The 21,076-nt window shown below is 35.8% G+C and overlaps 1 protein-coding gene across 2 annotated transcripts in view; it reads right to left on the bottom strand.

Moving 5' to 3' along the window:
• Window positions 1-1,166: 1,166 nt before the first annotated feature.
• Window positions 1,167-21,076, bottom strand: part of MCHR2 (melanin concentrating hormone receptor 2) — a 67,500-nt gene continuing 47,590 nt past the window's right edge. For both annotated transcript variants that reach the window (XM_003258373.3, XM_003258372.3), the window contains exons 4-6: window positions 17,508-17,702; window positions 8,770-8,889; window positions 1,167-1,654 (exon numbers count right to left, since the gene is read on the bottom strand). In XM_003258373.3, the coding sequence (XP_003258421.1) occupies window positions 1,339-1,654; window positions 8,770-8,889; window positions 17,508-17,702 (631 nt within the window). In that variant the 3' untranslated portion in view covers window positions 1,167-1,338. The remainder of the gene's footprint in view (window positions 1,655-8,769; window positions 8,890-17,507; window positions 17,703-21,076) is intronic.

The following is a 21,076-nucleotide window of genomic DNA, read 5'->3' on the forward strand; positions in this document are numbered from 1 at the left end:
ATGTATAAGTCTAAAGAGGAAAAGATAGAGATAATGAATACGTATGAAAATTTAAGGGCTAATTACTTTTTGTACCTTAGAACAAACATGTATACTGTAACCAAAAGGGAATGTTTCTTGTTTTTGTTCTTTTTTTTTTTTTTTTCTGAGATGATGTCTTACTCTGTTGCCCAAGCTGGAGTGCAGTGGCGTGATCTCGGCTCACTGTAACCTCTACCTCCTGGGTTCAAGTGATTCTCCTGCCTCAGCCTCCTGAGTAGCTGAGACTACAGGCACGCGCCACCATCCTCAGCTAATTTTTTTTTTGTATTTTTAGTAGACAGGGTCTCACTATGTTGGCCAGACTGGTCTTGAACTTCTGACCTTGTGATCCACCCACCTCCACCCCCCAAAGTGCTGGGATTACAGGCGTGAGCCACTGCACCCGTCCAGGAATGTTTCTTAATTATGCTTAAAGTCCAGAAGTAAAGTATTATTAAAGTGCAGATGCCAGTTTCTGCAGTTAGCAGGTGTGAGAACAAAGGTAATCCAAAATGATGCTTAAAACATCAACTCGTTTCTATCAGACTTTAGTTCTCCTCTTGTAGGACTACAGGAGAAAGCAAAAGAAACTCCAAGTTACTGCATTCTCCAGTATGATAAGTAAAGGTTGTCAAGGTCGTGCAGTAGAAAAGAAACAGGCAGAGCAGAATTTAGCCCAGCTCTTAGATAGCTGTTGCAGCATTAGGCCTATCATTTCTCCTTTCTGAGCCTTAGTAAACAAATGTAATAATACTTATTTCACAGGTTTGTTACATGTAATCTTACACATTGCATGTGTACAATAAATGGTAACTTATTTTAAAAAGTGGGGCTTAGTTGTTGAGGGTATTAGATTGGACCATATAAAACTGACATTTTTTGTAGATAAAAAATAGCCAAACTTCAACTTCACTGTAAGGTGATACCCTCCTAGGAACCTTGAGGAAACTGTTACAGTGAGGCCACAGTGTGGAGGGCAAGGTCAGGTTCCTTGGTGAGTTTTGAGTCAATGGTCGTGGATGGCCATTTTCATTAGTGACTAGTTTATAATATGCTGAAATAATATACACCATCATGAAGCTTGGGTATCTTAGACTATCCCATTCCCTACCCACAATATAGATCGACATTTTACATCTTGCTAAAGTTAGCATATTAAGCTCATTGCATTTGCACAGTTACACTTCTGTTCCATGCTGCTAAGAGTCACAAGTACACAAGAAGAATGGGCATAAACATATCGGTACACCTGCCCTTTCTAATAATACCAGTAAGATAGACAATCATGTCTAGACTCGTGGTGATCCATGTACTTTCCTAAAAGTGTGATTTCAGAGTGTTTCCTATATTGTTGATTTCCTTCTCAGTCACTCTTCTTTGGATTTGAGGCAGACGTTTCTGGAAATTTCCACTCAGCAGGATGTAGAGAAAAGGGTTAATGCTGCTGCTGGCATAGCTGAGACAGATGGAGAGGTAATAACCCACATAGAAGGCCAGTGTGGGCTGTTCCATCTGTAAGTTCACCAGTTGTATCACATGATAAGGGGCAGCACTCAGGATAAAGACTGCCACCAGCACCAGCACCATCTTTGTCAACTTCATCACTCTCTGTTTTGGTACACTGGGATTGCAACTGCAAAGGAAACATTCAGAAAGACAGGGTATAAACAACCATAGAAATTATGGGGCATTGTGTTCCTAGAACCTTTTGGACAGTTCATAATGGCTTTGCAGTGAAATATGAAGCTCATTATTATATTCCTACTTAGTGCATTATGATACATTCTTTTTTATTCTTGTTGAAAAATTTCCAAAGTTTCGAAAGCTGGAACATTTTTTTGTTGTTGTTAATTTTTTTTATTTTTTGCGGGTACATAGTAGGTGTATATATTTATGGGGTAAATGAGATGTTTTGATACAGGCATGCAACGTGTAATAATCACATCATGGAGAATTGAGTATCCATCCCACGTGTAATAATCACATCATGGAGAATTTGGTATCCATCCCTTGAAGCATTTATACTTTGTATTACAAACAATCCAATTACACTCTTTTAGTTATTTTTAAATGTACAATTATTATTGACTATAGTCACCTTGTTGTGCTATCAAATGCTACGCCTTATTCATTCTTTTGAACTATTTTTAATACCCATTAACCATCCTCACCTCACCCTCGGGCCCCTACTACCCTTTCCAGCCTCTGGTAATCATCTTTCTACTCTCTATGTCCATGAGTAAAGTTGTTTTGATTTTTAGATCCCACAAATGTGTGAGAACATGTGATGTTTGTCTTTCTGTGCCTGGTTTATTTCACTTAACATAATGACTTTCAGTTCCATCCATGTTCTTGCAAATGACAGTATCTCATTCTTTTTTATGGCTGAATAGTACTCCATTGTGTACACATATCACATTATCTATTGATCTGTTGATGGACACTTAGGTTGATTCTAAATCTTGGCAATTTATATAGCCAAGCTTTTCAACTTGATGCGGTCCCATTTGTCCATTTTTTTTCTTTTTGAGATGGAGTCTCACTCTGTTGCCCAGGCTGGAGTGCAGTGGCATGATCTTGGCTCAATGCCAGCTCCGCCTCCTGGGTTCACACCATTCTCCTGCCTCAGCCTCCCGAGTAGCTGGGACTACAGGCGTCCGCCACCACGCCTGGCTAATTTTTTGTATTTTTAGTAAGAGACGGGGTTTCACCGTTTTAGCCAGGATGGTCTTGATCTCCTAACCTCGCGATCCGCCCGCCTTGGCCTCCCAAAGTGCTGGGATTACAGGCGTGAGCCACCGCGCCCAGCCCCATTTGTCCATTTTTTGCTTTGGTTGCCTGTGCCTGTGGAGTAAGAAATTTTTGCCCAGACCAATGTCCTGGAGATTTTCTCCAACATTTTCTGGTAGTAGTTTCATAGTTTGAGGTCTTAGATTTAAGTCTTTAATCCATTTTGATTTGATTTTTGTATATAATGAGAAATAGTGCTCTAGTTTCATTCTTCTGCATATGGATATCCAATTTTACCAGCATAATTTATTGAAGAGGCTGTCTTTTCCCCAGTGTGTATTCTTGGCACCTTTGTTAAAAATGAATTCATTGTAGGTGTGTGAATTTGTTTCTGGGTTTTCTATTCTGTTTTATTGGTCTATGTCTCTGTTATTATGCCAGTACCAGGCTGTTTTGGTTACCACAGATCTGTAGTATTATTTGAAGTAAGGTAATGTGATTCCTCTAGTTTTCTTCCTTTTGCTTAGGATATATTTGGCTATTCTGGGTCTTTTGTGGTCATATAAATTTTAAGATTTTTTTTTCTATTTCTGTGAAGAATATCATTGGTATTTTGGTAGACATTGCTTTGAATCTGTAGATTGCTTTGGGTAATATGAACATTTTAACAATACTGATTTTTCCAAACAATGAATGTGGAATATCTTTCCATTTTTTGGTGTCCTCTTCAATTTCTTTCATCAGTGTTTTATAGTTTTCATTATAGAGATCTTTCACTTCTTTGTTAAGTTTTTAGGTATTTAATTTTATTTATGGCTATTATCAATGGGATTACTCTTTTATTTCTTTTTCAGATTGTTGACTATTGGCATATGGAAATGCTACTGATTTTTGTATGTTGATTTTGTATGCAGAAACTTTACCGAATTTGTTTATCAGTTCTAGAAGTTTTTTTTGTGTATGGAGTCTTTAGAGTTTTCCAAATATAAAATCATGTCATCTGTAAATAAGGATAATTTGGCTTATTCCTTTCCAATTCAGATGTCCTTTATTTCTTTCTCTTGTCTGATTGCTCTAGCTAGGACCTCAGTACTATGTTGAATAACGGTGGTGAAAGTGGGCATCCTTGTCATGTTCCACATCTTAGAGGAAAGTCTTTTAGTTTTTTCCCCATTCAGTATGATACTAGCTGGGGGTCTGTCATATACGGCTTTTGTTATGTTGAGGTATGTTCCTCCTATACCTAGTTTTTTTAAGGTTTTTATCATAAAGAGATGTTGAATTTTATCAGATGTTTTTTCAGCATTTGATATTTCTATTTGTTATATTGAATTTAAATGATCATATGATTTTTATCCTTCATTCTGTTGATATGATGTATTACATTGATTGATTTATGTATGTTGAATCATCCTGGCATCCCTGGGATAAATCCCACTTGGTCATGATGAATGAGATTTCTAATGTTGAATTTGGTTTGCTAATATTTTGTTGTGAATTTTTGCATGAATATTCATCAGAGAGATTTGCCTGTAGTTTTCTTTTTTGTTGTGTCTTTGTCTGATTTTGGTATCACAGTAATACTGGTGTTGTAGAATGAGTTTGGAATTATTCCCTGCTCTTCCATATTTCAGAATAATTTGAGTAGAATTTGTATTAGCTCTTTAAATGTTTAGTAGGATTCAGTGAAGCCATTGGGTCCTGGGTTTTTGTTTCTTGGGAGACTTTTAATTATGGCTTTGATCTCCTTACTTGTTAGTGGTCTGTTCAGATTTTAGATTTCTTCCTGGTTCAATCTTGGTAGGTTATATATGTATAGGAATTTGTCCATTTCTTCTATATTTTCTAATTTAATGGCATATAGTTGCTCATGGTAGCCACTAATGATCCGTTGAATTTCTGCAGTATCAGTTGTAAGGTCTACTTTTCAATTTCCAAATTTATTTATTTAGATCTTCTGTCTTTTTTCTCAGTTAGTCTGGCTAAAAGTTTGTCAATTTTGTTTAACTTTAAAAAAAAAAGATTTTTGTTTCATTGATCTCTTGTATTGTTTTCTTCATTTTAATTTCATTCATTTCTGCTGTGATCTTTATTGTTTCTTTTCTTCTACTAATTTTGGGTTTGGTTTGCTCTTACTTTTCTAGTTCTTTAAGGTACATTATTAGACTGTTTATTTGACATTTTTAATCTTTTTTGATGTAGGCACTTAGAGCTATAAAATTCCCATTTAGTACGGCTTTTGCTGTATCCCATAGGTTTTGGTATGTTGTGTTTCCATTATCATTTGTTTCAAGAAATTTTTCAACTTCCTTAATTTCTTCATTGACCCACTGGTCATTCAGGAGCATATTTTGTAATTTCCATGTGTTTGTATAGTTTCCGAAATTCCTCTTGTTATCGATTGACAGTTTTATTCTATTGTGGCCAGAGAAGATGTTTGGTATTATTTCAATTATTTGAATTTTTAAAGACTTGTTTTGTGACCTAACATATTCTCTATCCTTGAGAATGATCCATGTGCTAAGGAAAATAATGTATATTCTGCTGCCATTGGATAAGATGTCCTGTAAATATATATTAGATCCATTTGGTCTACAGTGCACATTAAGTCCAATGTTTCTTTGTTGATTTTCTGGCTGGAAGATTTGTTCAATGCTGAAAGTAGGTTATTGAAGTTTCCAGCTACTATTATATTGGGGCCTATCTCTCTCTTTAATTCTAATAATACTTGCTTTATATATCTGGGTGATCCAGTGTTGGGTGCATATATATTTTAAATTGTTATATCCTCTTGCTAAATTGACCGCTTTTTATCATTATATGGTGATCTTCTTTGTCTCTTGCTATAGTTTTTGAATTGAAATCTATTTTGTCTGATATGACTACTCCTACTTTTTTTGGTTTCCATTGGTATGGTATATGTTTTTCCATTCCTTTTTTTCAGTCTATGTGTGTCTTTATAGTTGAAGTGTGTTTCTTGAAGGCAATAGATCAACAGGTCTTGTTTTTTCATTCAGTTAGCCAGTCTTTGTCTTTTGATTGAAGAGTTTAGTCCATTTATATTCAATGTTATTATTGATAAGCAAGGACTTACTCCTGCCATTTTAAAATTTGTTTTCTGGTTGTTTTGTGATGTTCTCTTCCTTCTTTCTTTCCTTCCTGTCTTCCCTTGGTGAAGGTGATTTTCTCTGGTAATAGGATTTAGTTTATTGCTTTTTATTTTTTGTTTAACCATTGTATGTTTTCTGATTTGAGGTTGCCATAAGTCTTACAAATACTATCTTATAAGGCATTATTTTAACCTGATAACAACTTAACACTGTTTGCATAAACAAACAAGCAAAAAGAAAACTAGTAAAAACTCTACACCTTAACTTTGTCCCCCCAATTTTTAACTTTTTGTTGTTTCAATGTATATCTTATTGTATTATCTATGTCTTGAAAAGTTGTTATAGTTATTATTTTTGATTGGTTCATTGTTTAGTCTTTCAACTTATGGCAAGAGTAGTTTACACACTACAGTTACAGTGTTATAATATTCTATGTTTTTCTTGATACTTACTATTACCAGTGAGTTTTGTACCTTCAAGTGATTATTTATTGCTCATTAATGTCCTTTTATTTCTGATTGAAGTACTCCCTTTAGAATTTCTTGTAAGACAGGTCTAGTGTTGATAAAATTCCTCAGCTTTAGTTCATCTGGGAAAGTCTTTATTTCTGCTTCATGTTTGAAGGGTATTTTTGCCGGATATACTATGCTAGGGTACAAGTTTTTTTTCTTCAGTGTTTAAATATGTTATGCCACTCTCTCCTGGCATGTAAGGTTCAAAGCTGGAACATTTTGAGAGACCAAATAAATAACAAAGCATTAAATTGTGATTCAGTGTATGAAATAAACATATCAGTCTATAGTAATATAAATAATATTGAATAAAATGAGGAGAGAAGAGCCAGACCATTTTTACAGAAGAATTCCAAATAATATAGGGATTCTTACATAGATACTCCCCTTTCAGGAGATGGAGCTTAATTCCCATCTTCCTGCTTCCTCTTTGAAGGTAGGCTATGTTAGTGACTCATCTCCAAAGAATAGAATAGTGAAAGGGATAAATAGTAGTTTCATGGTGGAGAAACCTAGCAAACACCACCTTAACCAGGTAATCAAGGCTAGTATCAACAGTGATGTAACATGGCTATTATGTGACCCCTGATATACTGTGATGAGAAGAGTTGATTTTTTTAAATAAAAACATGTAAGTGCAGTCTAATCATGATACAATATCAGGCGAACTCAGATTGGGAACATTCTACAGGATACCTGGCCAGTGCTCAAGACCATGAAGGTCATGAAAAATAAGGAAAGAGCAAGAAAGTCATAGATCAGAGGACACTGGGAAGACATGACAACTAAATGCAATGTGCTATTCTGGATTGAATCTGGAACAGATTTAGGACTTTAATGGAAAAACTAGTGAAGTCCAATAAAGAATGGAATTTAGTTAACAGTAATGTACTGCAATTTTCTTTGTTTTGACAAATGTCCTAGGTAATGTAAGATGTTAACAATGGGAAAACTGAGTGAGGGGTATTTGGGAACCCTCTATACTATCTCTGTACTACCTGTACTATATCTCTACTATCTACTTTTTAGAAATGCAAATTATTTTAAAATAAAACATTTTAAAATTCCCATATTTAATCAGGTTATGTCATATTTAGGGATTTAATGGAAATTTCCCTGGGACATGGGGGTAACAGATGAATAAAACTTGGGAATAATTTTAAAAGCATGGGAGCTAAAAATCATTTGATTCCCCTGCAATTTATCAGAGTAGGCACTACCATTCCTCTAATTTCTTGCATTTTGACGTGTATGAGATTTGTTTCATAAGATCCTCTTAGCATTTCTGAGAAAAGAGTCAGGAGCAAAATGATCTGATTTGGAGAACTGTTTAAAAAAGGCTCAAGCATTCTCTCCAGCTGTTGGTATCTTTAATATTCTGTATGATTTCATTTTAACCTTCTCACCAACTCAGCTCCCTGGGATACATTTATAAGCTAATTTTTTTCTGTAACTGTGGCTACTTCCTTTTTCTTCCCAAATGGACCACACTTTACTAGTGTAAGACTTTCAAAGAATTCCAAGAAACTAAGTGGGAAAAAAATGTTGTGAGCCAACAGACTACTTACAAACCTTTGGTTCAAGGGTTTGCCACAAATTTTGAGGAATGGTGGTTAAGTTGCTCACATTTTTTTAAACAAAAAATATGTAAAATTTGTAAATTTGTAGTGTGCAGGGAAACCCAGCAAACTTGCCTTTCCATAAGAAACACAAAAATATATTTAAAATATAATGTTTAATAAATGTAAGTGTGTTTTTAACCAACCGGTTATATAATTACTGACTTACTCATTTGAACAAGTAGATTGTGGAATACACAATCTCAAGGTGAAAATAATTTAGATTTATTTATGCAGCTTTAGAAACAAGTATCTTCAAAGGTCCTTCTCAAGTTTATTGACTTTAGGTTAACTCTTTGGTTTTATTTGCTCCTAATTAATCTTTTAATATTAATAAAACCCTTCCTTTAAAATTCAAATATTAATGAGACTTTTCTCCTTTAAATTAAAAAAAATTGAAACACAAAAATTAAAAGGTTGCACATAACATCTAAGATATTTACATATGCATGCAACTCTGCAAAATGTGCAATGAAAACAGTTAAATAACTGTTAATAACAAATATAAAATTATTCTTTAAATAGAATCTTGAGTTCTGTATGCATTTTAATGAAACCATTGCCTCTGTGATTTCAACATTTGTCATTGAGAGATTCTTAAGCAGTTTATTTAGCACGTCTTATTTTCCAAAAATTCTTTCTATAGACGTATATCAATGTCCACATGTCTAAATGTGGTATGTTTCAAGTCACTGTTGCCTAAGTTTCTACTGTAGGTGTCTTAGGCTATCTAAATTGTTCTTTTAACAAATAAAACAAAATAAGGCAAACACTTACCATCTGGCATCCTTATTCTGTTGATACATCTCCCAAGTATAGCATAAAATTAAAATATAGCACACCAAAATCAAGGGTAGAGGGAAAAAAAAAGTTGTTATCGTCAAATAAAGTGTATACCTGTAAAATGAGAGAGAGAGAACAACACCATTACATTAATTGGATTAGGAATTGGCTTTTGCAGTTTCCAAGACATAATTCTTTCATTTTTCAGGGTCCAAGATAAAAGTCCTTGTGGAAAAGCTCAAGATCTTTGGTTGCTTTATTGTAGAGAAGCCCTGATCTTCATTGTTCACTAACAATAATGCTTGTCTTTTCTCTAGCCAAACCCAACTGTAATGAGTGCAGAATAGGTGAGGCTACCTATTACCAATCTTCAGTGTTTAACAATAACAGGCAACAGTATGTAACATTTATTATATAGTAGGCACTGTTCTAAGCATTTTGTATATCTTTACCCGTTGAATCTGTGAAACCCTATGAGTATGATGCCATTAGTGCCCTTACATTACAGAAGAAGAAACTGAGGCACAGGGGGGTTTAGTGGCTTGCCCAAGATTACCCAAGCAGGAACTGGCAGAGGTAAAATTTGAACCCAGGATAGCCAATGCTGGTGGGAGAAGTAATGAATAAACAATATTTTCTATGTTTCTTTTAAACAATTTTCGCTGATGCATAATAGATGTACATCGTTTCAGAGTATATGTGGTAGTTTAATACATTCATATAATTTGTAAAAATCAAATCAGTGTACTTGGGATATCCATCACCTTAAATATTTGTCTTTTTAAAAATGCTAGAAACATTCAAATTATTCTCTTCCAGCTATTTTGAAATGTACAATAGGATATTTTAAAGTATAGTCATCCTACTGATTCATCAAATACTAGGTCTTATTTCTTTTATTAAATTGTATCTTTGTATCCACTTAATTATCTTTTCTTCTTTACCCACTTCCTCTACCTTTCCCAGCTATCTACTATCTACTATCTTTATGAGATTCACTTTTTTAGCTCCCATATATAAGTGAGAAGATGGGATATTTGTCTTTCTGTACTTGGCTCATTTCACTTAACATAATAGCCTTCATTTCTATTCATGTTGTTACAAACGACAGGGTTTCGTTGTTTTTTATGGATGATTGATATTCTATTGTGTATATATACTACACTTTATCCATTCACCTATTGATAGGCATGTAGATTAATTACATATTTTGGTTATTGTGAACAGTACAGCAATAAACATGGTAGTACAGATATCTCTTTGGTATATTAATATCATTTCTTTTGGATATAAACCCAGTAGTAGAATTGTTGGATCATATGGTAGTTCTATTTTTAGTTTTTCAAGGAACATTTATAGTGACTGTAATAATATATATTCCCACCAACAATGTACAAAGGTTCCCCTTTGTTCACATCCTTGTTAGCATCCACTATTTCCTGTCTTTTTGGTAAAAGCCACTTTAATTGGGGTGAGATGATATCTCCTTGTGGTTTTGATTTGCATTTCTCTGATGGTTAGTGATACTGAGCACTTTTTATTTACCCATTGGCCATTTGTATGTCTTATTTTGAGAAATGGCTGTTCAGATTTTTGCCCATTTTTTACATTGGATTATTTGGGGTTTTTTGCTATTGAGTTGTTTGAGCTCCATATATATTCTGGTTATTAATCACTTGTCAGATGGATGGTTTGCAAATATTTTCTTCCATTCTGTGGGTTGTCTCTTCACTTTGTTGATAGTTTTCTTTGCTGTGCAGAAGCTTTTTAGTTTGAGGTAATCCTATCTATCCACTTTTGCTTAGGTTGCCTGTGCTTTTGAGGTCTTATACAAAAAGTCTTTTCCCAGACCAATGTCCTCGAGCATTTCCCTATCTTTTCTTCTTGTAGTTTTCATAGGTTCAAGTCTTAGATTTAAGTATTTAATTCATTTTGGTTTGATTTTTGTGTATGGTGAGAGGTATGGGTCTAGTTTCATTCTTCTGCATGTAGTTTTCCAGTTTTCCCAGCACAATTTATTGAAGAGACTTTCCTTTCCCCTTTCTTGGCTACTTTGATGAAGATGAGTTGGCTATAAATGTGTGCATTTATATCTGGGTACTCTATTCTGTTCCATTGGTCAGTGTGTCTTTTTATGCCAATACTATGTTGCTTTGGTTACTATAGATTTCTAGTAAATTTTGAAGTCAGGTAGCGTCATGCCTCTAGCTTTGTTCTTTTACCTCAGGATTTCTTTAGCTATTCAGGGTCTTTTGTGGTTCCATATAAATTTTAGAATTTTTTGTTCTGTTTCTGTGAAAACGGTTATTGGTATTTTGAGAGAGATTGCATTGAATCTGTACATTGCTTTGGGTAGTAGTGTCATTTTAACAATAGTAATTCTTCCAATTAATGAACACAGAATATCCTTTTTTGTGTCCTATTTCTTTCATCAGGTATTTCTGTATATGTGTATTTTTTTAATCAGAGTTTTATAGTTTTCCTTGTATAGATATATCACTTCTTTTGTTGAATTGAATACTAGGTATTTTATATTCTTGGTAGCTATTTTGAAGGCAATTGCATTTCTGATTTCTTTGTCAGATTATTACTGCATATATAAATGCTATTGATTTTTATACATTCATTTTGTATCCTGCAACTTTACTGAATTCATTTATCAGTTTTAACAGTTTTTTGGTGGAGTCTTTAGGTTTTTCTAAACATAATATCACGCCATCTGTGAACAAGGCTATTTGGCTTTTTCCTTTCCAATTTGAATGCCCATCATTTCTTTCTCTTGCCTAATTGCTCTGGCTAGGATTTCTGATATTACATTGAATAAAAGTGGTGAAAGTGGGTATCCTTGTATTGTTCCAGATCTTAGAGAAAAGGCCTTCAATTTTTCCCCATTCAGTGCAAAATTAGCTGTAAGTATGTCATGTATGCCCTTTGTTATTTTGAGGTATGTTCGTTTTATAACCACTTTGATGAGGGTTTTATCAGAAAGGGATGCTGAATTTTATTGAATAATTTTTTGGCATTTATTGAAATAATCATATGGTTTTTATTCTTGGTGCTGTTAATGTGATGTATCAAATTTATTGATTTGCATCTGTTGAACCATCCTCACATTCCTTGAATGAGTTCTACTTGCTCATGATATATGATCTTTTTAATGTGTTGTTGAATTCTGTTTGCTAGTATTTTGTTGAGGATTTTTGCATCTATGTTAATCAGTAATATTGGTCCGTAGTTTTGTTTTTTTGTGTGTCTCTGGTTGGTTTTGGTATCAGAGTAACGCTGGCTTTGTAGAATGAGTTTGGAAGTATTCCTTCCTCTTCATTTTTTTTGAAGTTTGAAGAGAATTGGTATTAATTATTTAAATGTTCGGTAGAATTCAGCAGTGAAGCCATCAGGTCCTGGACTTCCATTTGATGAAAGACTTTTTGTTACAGTGTCAGTCTCCTTATTCGCTATTGGTTTGTTGAGGCTGTTTATTTCTTCATGATTCAATCTTGGCAGGCTGTATGTGTCCAGGAATTTATTTATTTCCTCTATATTTCCCAGTTTGTTGACTTTTAGTGATTCATTTCAGTTTCTAATGACTCTTTGTATTTCTGAGGTCTCAGTTGTTATGTTCCCATTTTTGTTTCTGATTTTGTTTATTCGGAACTTCTCTGTTTTTCTTAGTCTAGCTAAAGGTTTGTTGGTTTTGTTTATCTTTTGAAAAGCCAACTTTTTATTTTGTTGATCGTCTGTAGTTTTTTTAGTCTCAATTTTATTTATTTCTGCTCTAATCTTCATTATTTCTTTCCTGCTACTAAGTTTGGGTTTGGTTTGTTCTTGCCTTTCTAATTCTTTGAGGTACATTCATGGGTTGTTTATTTTAAGTCTTTCTACATTTTTGATATAGGCATTTATCACTATAAAATTCCTTGTTAGTACTTCTTCTGCTATATCCCATAGATTTTGGTATGTTGTATTTCAACTTTCATTTGTTTCAAAAATGTTTAAATTTCTTTCTTGATATCTTCATTGACCCACTGATCATTCAGGAGCGTGTTGTTTAATTTACATATATTTGTGTAGTTTCCAAGGTTCCCCTTGGTTTCTAGTTTTAGTCCATTGTAGTCAAAGATACTTGCTATAACTTCTACTTTTTTGAATTTGATCAGATGTGTCTTGTGGCCTGATAGAATTATTCTGGGGGAATGTTCTATATGCAGTTGAAAAGAATTTGCATTCTGCAACAGTTGGGTGAAATGTTCTGTAAATGTCAGGCCTATTAGGTCTAGTGTGTAGTTTAACTCTGCCGTTTCTTTGTTGATTTTCTGTCTGGATGATCTGTCAATGACAGAGAATGGTGTGTTAAAATCTCTTACTATTATTGCATTGCAGCCTCTCTCTCCCTTCAGATCTATTAGTGTTTGCTCTATATATTTGGGAGCCCCAGTGTTGGGTGCAGAGATACTTAAAATTGTTATATCCTTTTGCTGAATTGACTCCTTTATCATTATATAGTGACCTTCTTTGTTCTCTTTTACAGTCATTGATTTGTAGTCTATTTTATCTAAATATAGCTACTCTTGCTCTTTTTGACCTCCAGTTGTATGGAATGTCTTTTCCCATCCGTTCACTCTCAGTCTATGTGTGTCTTTATAGGTGAAGTGGGTTTCTTCTAGGCTGCATATAGTTGAGTCTTGTTTCTTTCTTTTTTTTTAAATTATACTTTAAGTTTTAGGGTACATGTGCACAATGTGCAGGTTTGTTACATATGTACACATGTGCCATGTTGGTGTGCTGCACCCATTAACTTGTCATTTAACATTAGGTATATCTCCTAATGCTATCCCTCCCCCCTCCCCCCACCCCACAACAGGCCCCAGAGTCTTGTTTCTTTATCAAGCCTCTCGCTGCATTTTAATTGGAAAATTGAGACCCTTTACATTCAGTATTATTATTGATAAGCAAGGACTTACTACTGCCATCTTGTTGCTTGTTTTCTGGTTTTGTAACTTTTCTCTTCCTTTCTTCTTTTCTTACTATCTTCCTCTGTGGAAAAGTGAATTTCTCTGGTGGAATGTCTTAGTCCATTACTTTTTATTTTAAAAATCTATTATGGATTTTTGTGATGTGGTTGCAATGATGCTGATAAAAAAACATATATATAACAAATTATTCTAAAGAGATGATAATTTATCTTACATCAAAGAAAAAAGTGGAAAAAATCTACACTTTAACTCCATTCCCCTACATTTTAACTTTTTGTTGTCTCAATTTACATATTTCCGTATTATCTGTCTCTTAACAGGTTGCTATAGCTGTTACCATTTTTGATTTGTCTTTTGGGCTTCATGCTAGAATTATGAGTGGATTGTATACCATAATTACAGTATTAGAGTATTCTGGGCTTGTTCCTGTATTTAATTTTAGCTAGGGGTTTCATAACTTCAAGTATTTTCTTTTTGCACATTAGTGATTTTTTTTCTTTCCAACAGAAGAACTCCCTTTAGCATTTCTTGTAAGACGGATCTGGTGGTGGTAAATTCCTTCAACTTCTGCTTGTCTGGAAAACACTTTATCTCTTCTTCACAGCTAAAGGATAATTTTGCTGGATGCGATATCTTGGATGGCAGGTTTTTTTTTTTTTTTTTCAGTTTGAAAATGTCATTTCACTCCCTCTTGGCCTGTATGGTTTCTAGTAAGAAGTCCATTTCCAGATGAATTAGAGCTCCTTTATACATTATTTGCTTCTTTTCTCTTACTGATTTTAGAGTTCTATCTTTGTCTTTGACTTTTGAGAGTTTATTATATGCCTTGGGGTACAGTCGTATTTGGGTTAATTTTGTTTGGTGTTCTCTGATCTTCCCACATCTGGATATTTACATCTTTCTCAATTTAGGGGAAATTTTCTGTTATTATTTCTTTGAATAGGCTTTCTACTCCTTGCTCTTGCTCAACTCCCTCTTGAACACTGATAAGTCTTCGATTTGGTCTTTTGAAGTAATTTTTTCTATATCTTGTATACAGTCTTCATTTCTTTTCATTCCTTTTGCTGACTGTGTATTTTCAAATAGCTCGTCTTTGAGCTCACTGATTCTTTCCTTTGCTTGACCCATTCTGCTGTTGAGAATTTTTAGTAACTTTTTCAGTTCAGCAAGTGTATTTCTCAGTTCCAAGATTTTTTTTTTTAATTTTTAAAATTATTTCAATCTCTTTGTTAAATTTCCCTGATATATTTCCGAATTGCTTTTGTGTGTTATCTTGGAGATCACTGAGTTTCCTAAAAACTGCCATTTTGAATTATTGGCCAGAGAGCTCACATATTGCTGTCTCATTAGGGTCAGTTACTGGTTCCCTGATGGTTCACTGTTTGCTGTTGCTTCTTGTGGATGTACATCTATGTCTTTGCATTGAGGATTTGCTATTTATTCCAGTCTTCTCTGTCTGACTTGTTTTGGTTTTTATTTCCTGTATTTGCTTAGAGAGTCATTGTCGCTAGGTTGCTGTCTCCTTTTGGCTCTAGGTGGTGCCTTAAGCCCAGGCTTGCTTTGGCTCTAGGTGATGCCTTAAGCCCAGGCTTGCTTTGGCTCTAGTGACCCATCAGTCACTGGCTGTCCTGAATGGGGGAAGTCCCAAAGGAGATATCCCGAAGGTGTGAGAAGCCTGGTCTGGGGGTTTGTCCAGGGGACCTGCTGAATGTACCTCCTGGAGTGTGGTGCTATGAATAGCCACTCTGATTTAGTGTCTCCTTAGGCTGAGTTACAGAGCAACTGTCCCACCTCCCTACTTTGTCTCTGCCTGTTCTCAGGGATATTTCTCCCTTCCAGCACTTACGATACTTCCCATAGGTTAAGGCAGAGACATGTATTTTGTCAGGAAACCCAAGGTGGTGGGAAAGCTGGTTGCCTACCTTGATCTCGTTTTTTTCAGTGTAGAAACTGTGAGTTGGGGGGAAGTTTTTCATGTGTTTGGTATCAGGCAGAATGGGGGAGAGGGGTGTCACGGATGTGGAAGTCTGATTCTGTTACAGTCGGCTTGGAGGCTTTTTTTTTTTTTTCCACTTCTCTGAATCCTGAGGAACCATCTCATCCACATATTTGAGTTCTGGAGTTCTGGAGTTCTGGGATATTGCTAATGATAACGTTGGTGCTGTATATTTGTCTTTGATTTTCTGAGGGCTCTGGGAGTGGGGGCATTCAGTCAGCTTGCTTCTATGCTGCCATTTTGGAACTGGAAGTGCAGTCCTATCTATGTTGCACTGTTAATGTCCCAAATGTTTGTGTTTCCTCAAAATTCCTATGTTGAAAACCTAACCCCTCAATATAATGGTATGAGGAAATGGGGTCTTTGGGAAGTAATTAAGTCATGAGAGTGGCACCTTCATGAATGGGAATAGTGTACTTATAAGAAGAGACACAAGAGAGCTTGCTTCCTGTCTCTCTCTTTTGCCACATAAGCATAAAATGAGAAGTTGGCAGACTGCAACCTGGAAGAGGGCTGTCATCAGAACTTGATCATGTTAGCACTTTTATCTTGGATTTCCAGCTTCTAGAACTGTGAGAAATAAATTTCTATTGTTTACAAGCCACCTAGTCTATAGCACTTTGTTATACTAAACTGAACAAGACATGCAAGCATATGAATTTTTTTTTTTTCACTGGATTAGTGGATTTGCAGGTCCTTTGCCGCCATCTTTCTTTGGCTGTGTCCACATAATGCAGAAATGACTTATCTATTTGACAAGTGATTGAGTAAAAGAAAGTAATCTGCCAGACTGACTTGAGATAGTATGTGTAAAAATATCTAACGCAGTTATTGGCCATTGGTAGTTGCTCAAATAATTTAATCATGAACTCCAATTCTGTGTTCAAATTTCAAGTTGAAGACTTTTAATTTCTTTTTAAATTAAAATGTATAAAATGGCTATGGTAGTTGCATTAGTTTCCTAGGACTGCTATAAGAAATTAGCACAAACTGGATAGCTTAAAACAATAGAAATTTATTCTCTCACAGCTCTGAAAGCTAGACATCTGAAATCAAGGTGCTGGCAAATTTGGTTCTTTAGAGGCTATGAAGGAGAATCTGCTCTATGCCCCCTCCTACTCTCTCTGCTGGTTTCTGGCAATCCTTGGTGTTCCTTGGCTTACAGACACATCACTCCAATCTCTGCCTCTGTCTTCACATGTATTCTCTTTTCTGTGTGTCTCTGTGTTTCTTAAAATCTGCTTCTCCTTATCAGGACAACAGTCATTGGGCCCACCCTAATCCAGTATGACCTTAACTTAGCTTGATTACATCTGAAAAAACCCTATTTCCAAATAAGATCACATTCACAGGTATGGGGAGCTGGTGTAGGACTTGAACATATCTTTATAGGGGACACAATTCAAGCAAACTGCAATTGCATACTGATGAGGTTGAGTCTGAGCGACTCTGGAAATTCCTTACCTCCCTTGATTGCTGCATTCCCACTGCATCCGGCTGCTATAAATCTTTAAAATCCATATTTAAATATATTTGTGTCCACTGAGGTTATATGATTGAATTCAAAATCTTTTTCTAAAGGTTGCCCTCTCCTTAAAAATCAAACTATCACCTTGATTGCATGTGTGGAGAAACCTAAGTGGAGATACTGGCGAAAAGAGGATCCACGAGGATACTCTTTGAGGCTGCTCACATGTTGACAAGGAGAATGAAGTACTTCACAACTTAATTCAACTCATTTTTCTTAAGTTTTAACAACTTACCAGAGTACATCGTCAGGGGATGTCAAATCAAAAGCACAGCTCTCGACACCGTCTTTAAATTTGATGACCTTCGAGTAGACCCAGACAGGCAATGCCAGGATAAAGGAAGCTGCCCAAAGGCCCAAATTGATCCGGATGGTCTTGTACCTTGTTCTCCAACTTGTCAGTCGAAATGGTTGGACGAGGGCAAAGTACCTGCAAAGGCAGTCAGGAAGAGTTTTGGAACAATCAATAAAAGCACTGAGCTCCAAGGATGAAAGGTTCATGATGAGAGTAAATTATTAGCATTATTTTCCTTTCTGAAGCACACCTCTATCAGGGCAAAAGAAAGTTATATTTTTTAAGAGCTGCCTGGTATCTGTAGAGAAAACAATTCTTGACCCTGCAAGTCTGAATAAACCACTCACTGAAATAGCTGTTCCTTCTACGAATACATTGATAATGGTAAAACTCTGCGGTGCAAACTCTTTCTTTACAAAGTGGCTTTTCCTGTAAATGAGACTCTGGAAAACTTTGTCTCTGAACAGCGATTTCCTGCAGGAGGAAATTACCCTTTTTCCAGCAAGACTTACTGACACAGAGGCAGGAAGGAAGAAAATGTGGGGCTAAGAGAATCCCTCAGCAGAAAGGGGTTCAGGCACATAGAACAAACATTTTGCCCCGATGGCTTTATACTAAAGTCACCAGGCTCATGGAATTTCAGCTCACAGAAGTCACAGTGAGGATGAACAAGTGTGGCTAGTATAGACAATGCAAATTCCTTAAGGAACTTAGGCTAGAAGCCAGAGGGAAGAAATGGGCTAATTTCATGGGGAAGCATTTTTCTTTATTTTTTCTCTTTTCATTTTAGAGCCAGGAAAAAAAGGGGTAATCATTAATCAAACTTGAAATTCTGACATATCAGATATATTTGGTCCTCCAGCAAATCCAAGAATTTTTCAGAGCAAAATGAAAGCTGAAGAATGAAAAACAAGCTCGGATTCAGAAGGAAGGCTATTTGAAAAAGCACAGCTTTGCTGGGGGCTGGGGGTGGTGGAGGATAGTATTGGTAGAAATTACACAAATGTAAAAATGGATTTTATGGTCACTTAATTTTCTCCAAGTTTTTGTAAAGCTACTTAATGAAGACTCACAAAAATAACAAATTTCCTGTCCTGTTGCTCTTTCAATTTTGCACCAGAAGCAGGACATTTGCATTCAGTTAAGGGGCCTTTGGTTACAGAGAGTGGTTTCTGGCCAGGGCTCCTCAGCTACCCACCCTCTGCACACTGCACGTGCATTCCCCGTGGCTAACGAGGGAAGGGCCTCTTTTCTCCCTGCTGGGGAAGTGGAAGATGTAGTGGCTGCACAGCAGTCCAGCCATCATTTTTACTGGAATTATAGGATGATGAAGTCATGGGATCAAGCAATTAAGGAATCTTCTCTGATAGCATCCCTCCTCAGCTGAAAACCTTTCAGTGGTTTTCCATCAATTTTCAGAATTCCTCCCATGATCCACAGGTCTTTTTTCCCACCTGGTTCTGCCTGCTGCCTGCTGCCTGTGCCAGTCTCTCCGTTGACTTCCTCAAGCTCTTCCCCTTTCAAGGTTAGGCACATGCTGCTCTACCTGCCTGGCAGGATCTGCCTCTGCTTCTTCTTGCTCTTCCTTCAAGTCCCTATTTAACAGTCTTCCTCTTAGGGAAGACTTCTCTGACCACCCATTCTATACGAGGGACTATGATTGTAAAAGAAGATTATAGGGAGACTCTACTCTTCCCTCTTAGTGTATTATCACTATGTGGAAATATACAATTACGTGTGGGACTCTTCACTTAATGTCTGTCTCCACCACTAGCATGAAAGCCCCATGAGGGCAGGAGCCTTGACTATTAGTTTAAGGTCACTGTATCCCCTGTGTCCAACAACCTCTGGCATATGGTTCATGCTCAATAAATATTTTTTGAATAAATGAATGAATCAGTTGCAAATTTTGGCTCCTACTTACTGACTCTTGATGTTTTAGAGAATTTATTTATAAAAGTAGCCACTAATGAACGTCTAGGTAGCTTTCATTTGAAGGCAAACATTTTTAATATTTTGGATGTTTATATATTGTTTTGTATGGCTACGGAGGTAGAAGCCCACTACTAAATATTCTACACACTTGCAGTTATCACTAATTAGGGAAAGCAAAATGAGTTAGTGGAAACACTTGAAATGTACAATCCATTAAACTGGCAATTAAAATGATTTAAATATGTAAACACTAAGGCATACTGATGGCACCGACATTTAGTTATGATCTTACAAAGCAAGCCTCATTTCTCTTTTACAAAATTGCAGATTTTGTTAAACTTTTATGAATTTAGTGGAGTTAGAATTACAAGAAATGTGAGAAAGGAAATGGTTCAGTTTTATAGCCTCTTCACTTGTTTCTTACCACCTGATCTTCCAGAGCAAGGGGAAGGAAAGGGCAGAATGTCTTAAATGTGAAATGAAATTTTAGCATACTATGTCCATTGGATCAAAACAAAACAAAACAAAAGACTAGTAGTAAGATACCACGCATGCATGTGTGCACACATATATACACAGAGAAAAACCTGTCAATATTTAAAAACATACACAGTTTGTCTGTTCCAAGGCAGAAAATGCCCATTCACTTCATTTACAGTAAGAGATTTATAGAAGTATACCCGCTTATTTATTTATTTATTTTTAAAAAAGCCAATATTCTTCTGCATCCAAGGCACAGTGTATAAAGAAGCTCGTATTATCCCCAAGAATGGGATTACTGTTGGTATGGTCTGTACTTTAGGTCACTTTTCTACAGTGAGCCTGGCCTGTTCAAGACCCTCTTCCTGGTATTGGAACCCTGAGGAGCTTATGGGGCTTTTCTCATGACACAGTCACATTGGCTGGCATCAGCTGAGCTAACCAGACCTATGCAGTATGTTGATTTAAAAATGTGTTAGTTACGAGTTGAGAAGCACATTCTATATTTTGAAAGTTCTCTTGCAGAAAAACAAAAGGATATTTTAAAATTTACCATTATTATTCGTTCTTGTCAGAGTGAATGATTTATATGAACCTTGCAATTCTTTTTTTGTTCATCTGAAGAATGGCTCATCACTTCTCCACCCAAAAGTCCCACTTGGAAGGGTGAAAAAGGCAGGGTTCAGGACGATTTCTGGATAGACCCAGGGAAATTTAACATACCCTTCAAGACATTCATTCATTCATTCATTCATCAATATTTTTTGAGCACCTGAGTGCCAGGCACTGTTACACACACATTTATGATATATTGGTGGACCAAGACCCTGCCTTTGTGGAATTTACATTTGCAAGGGAATGAGACAATAAATAACACACACACACACGCACACACACACACATGTGATTTATGTAATATATTTGAATCAAAGGAAAAAGACAGTAGATCAGAGCGAGGAGGATTAAATGTGTTGGGCTAGGGTTGGGCTGGGAAGAAGGCAGATGGAGATTTTAAGTGGGTTGTCCTAGAAGACAGAGTATCACTGTTGGAAGTACTATGGTTGTCTTTAGTCCCTGTTTTTGTTTGGGGTGAG

Source organism: Nomascus leucogenys, chromosome 3 (genome assembly GCF_006542625.1).
Source record: "Nomascus leucogenys isolate Asia chromosome 3, Asia_NLE_v1, whole genome shotgun sequence".
In the NCBI taxonomy this organism is placed as follows: domain Eukaryota; kingdom Metazoa; phylum Chordata; class Mammalia; order Primates; family Hylobatidae; genus Nomascus; species Nomascus leucogenys.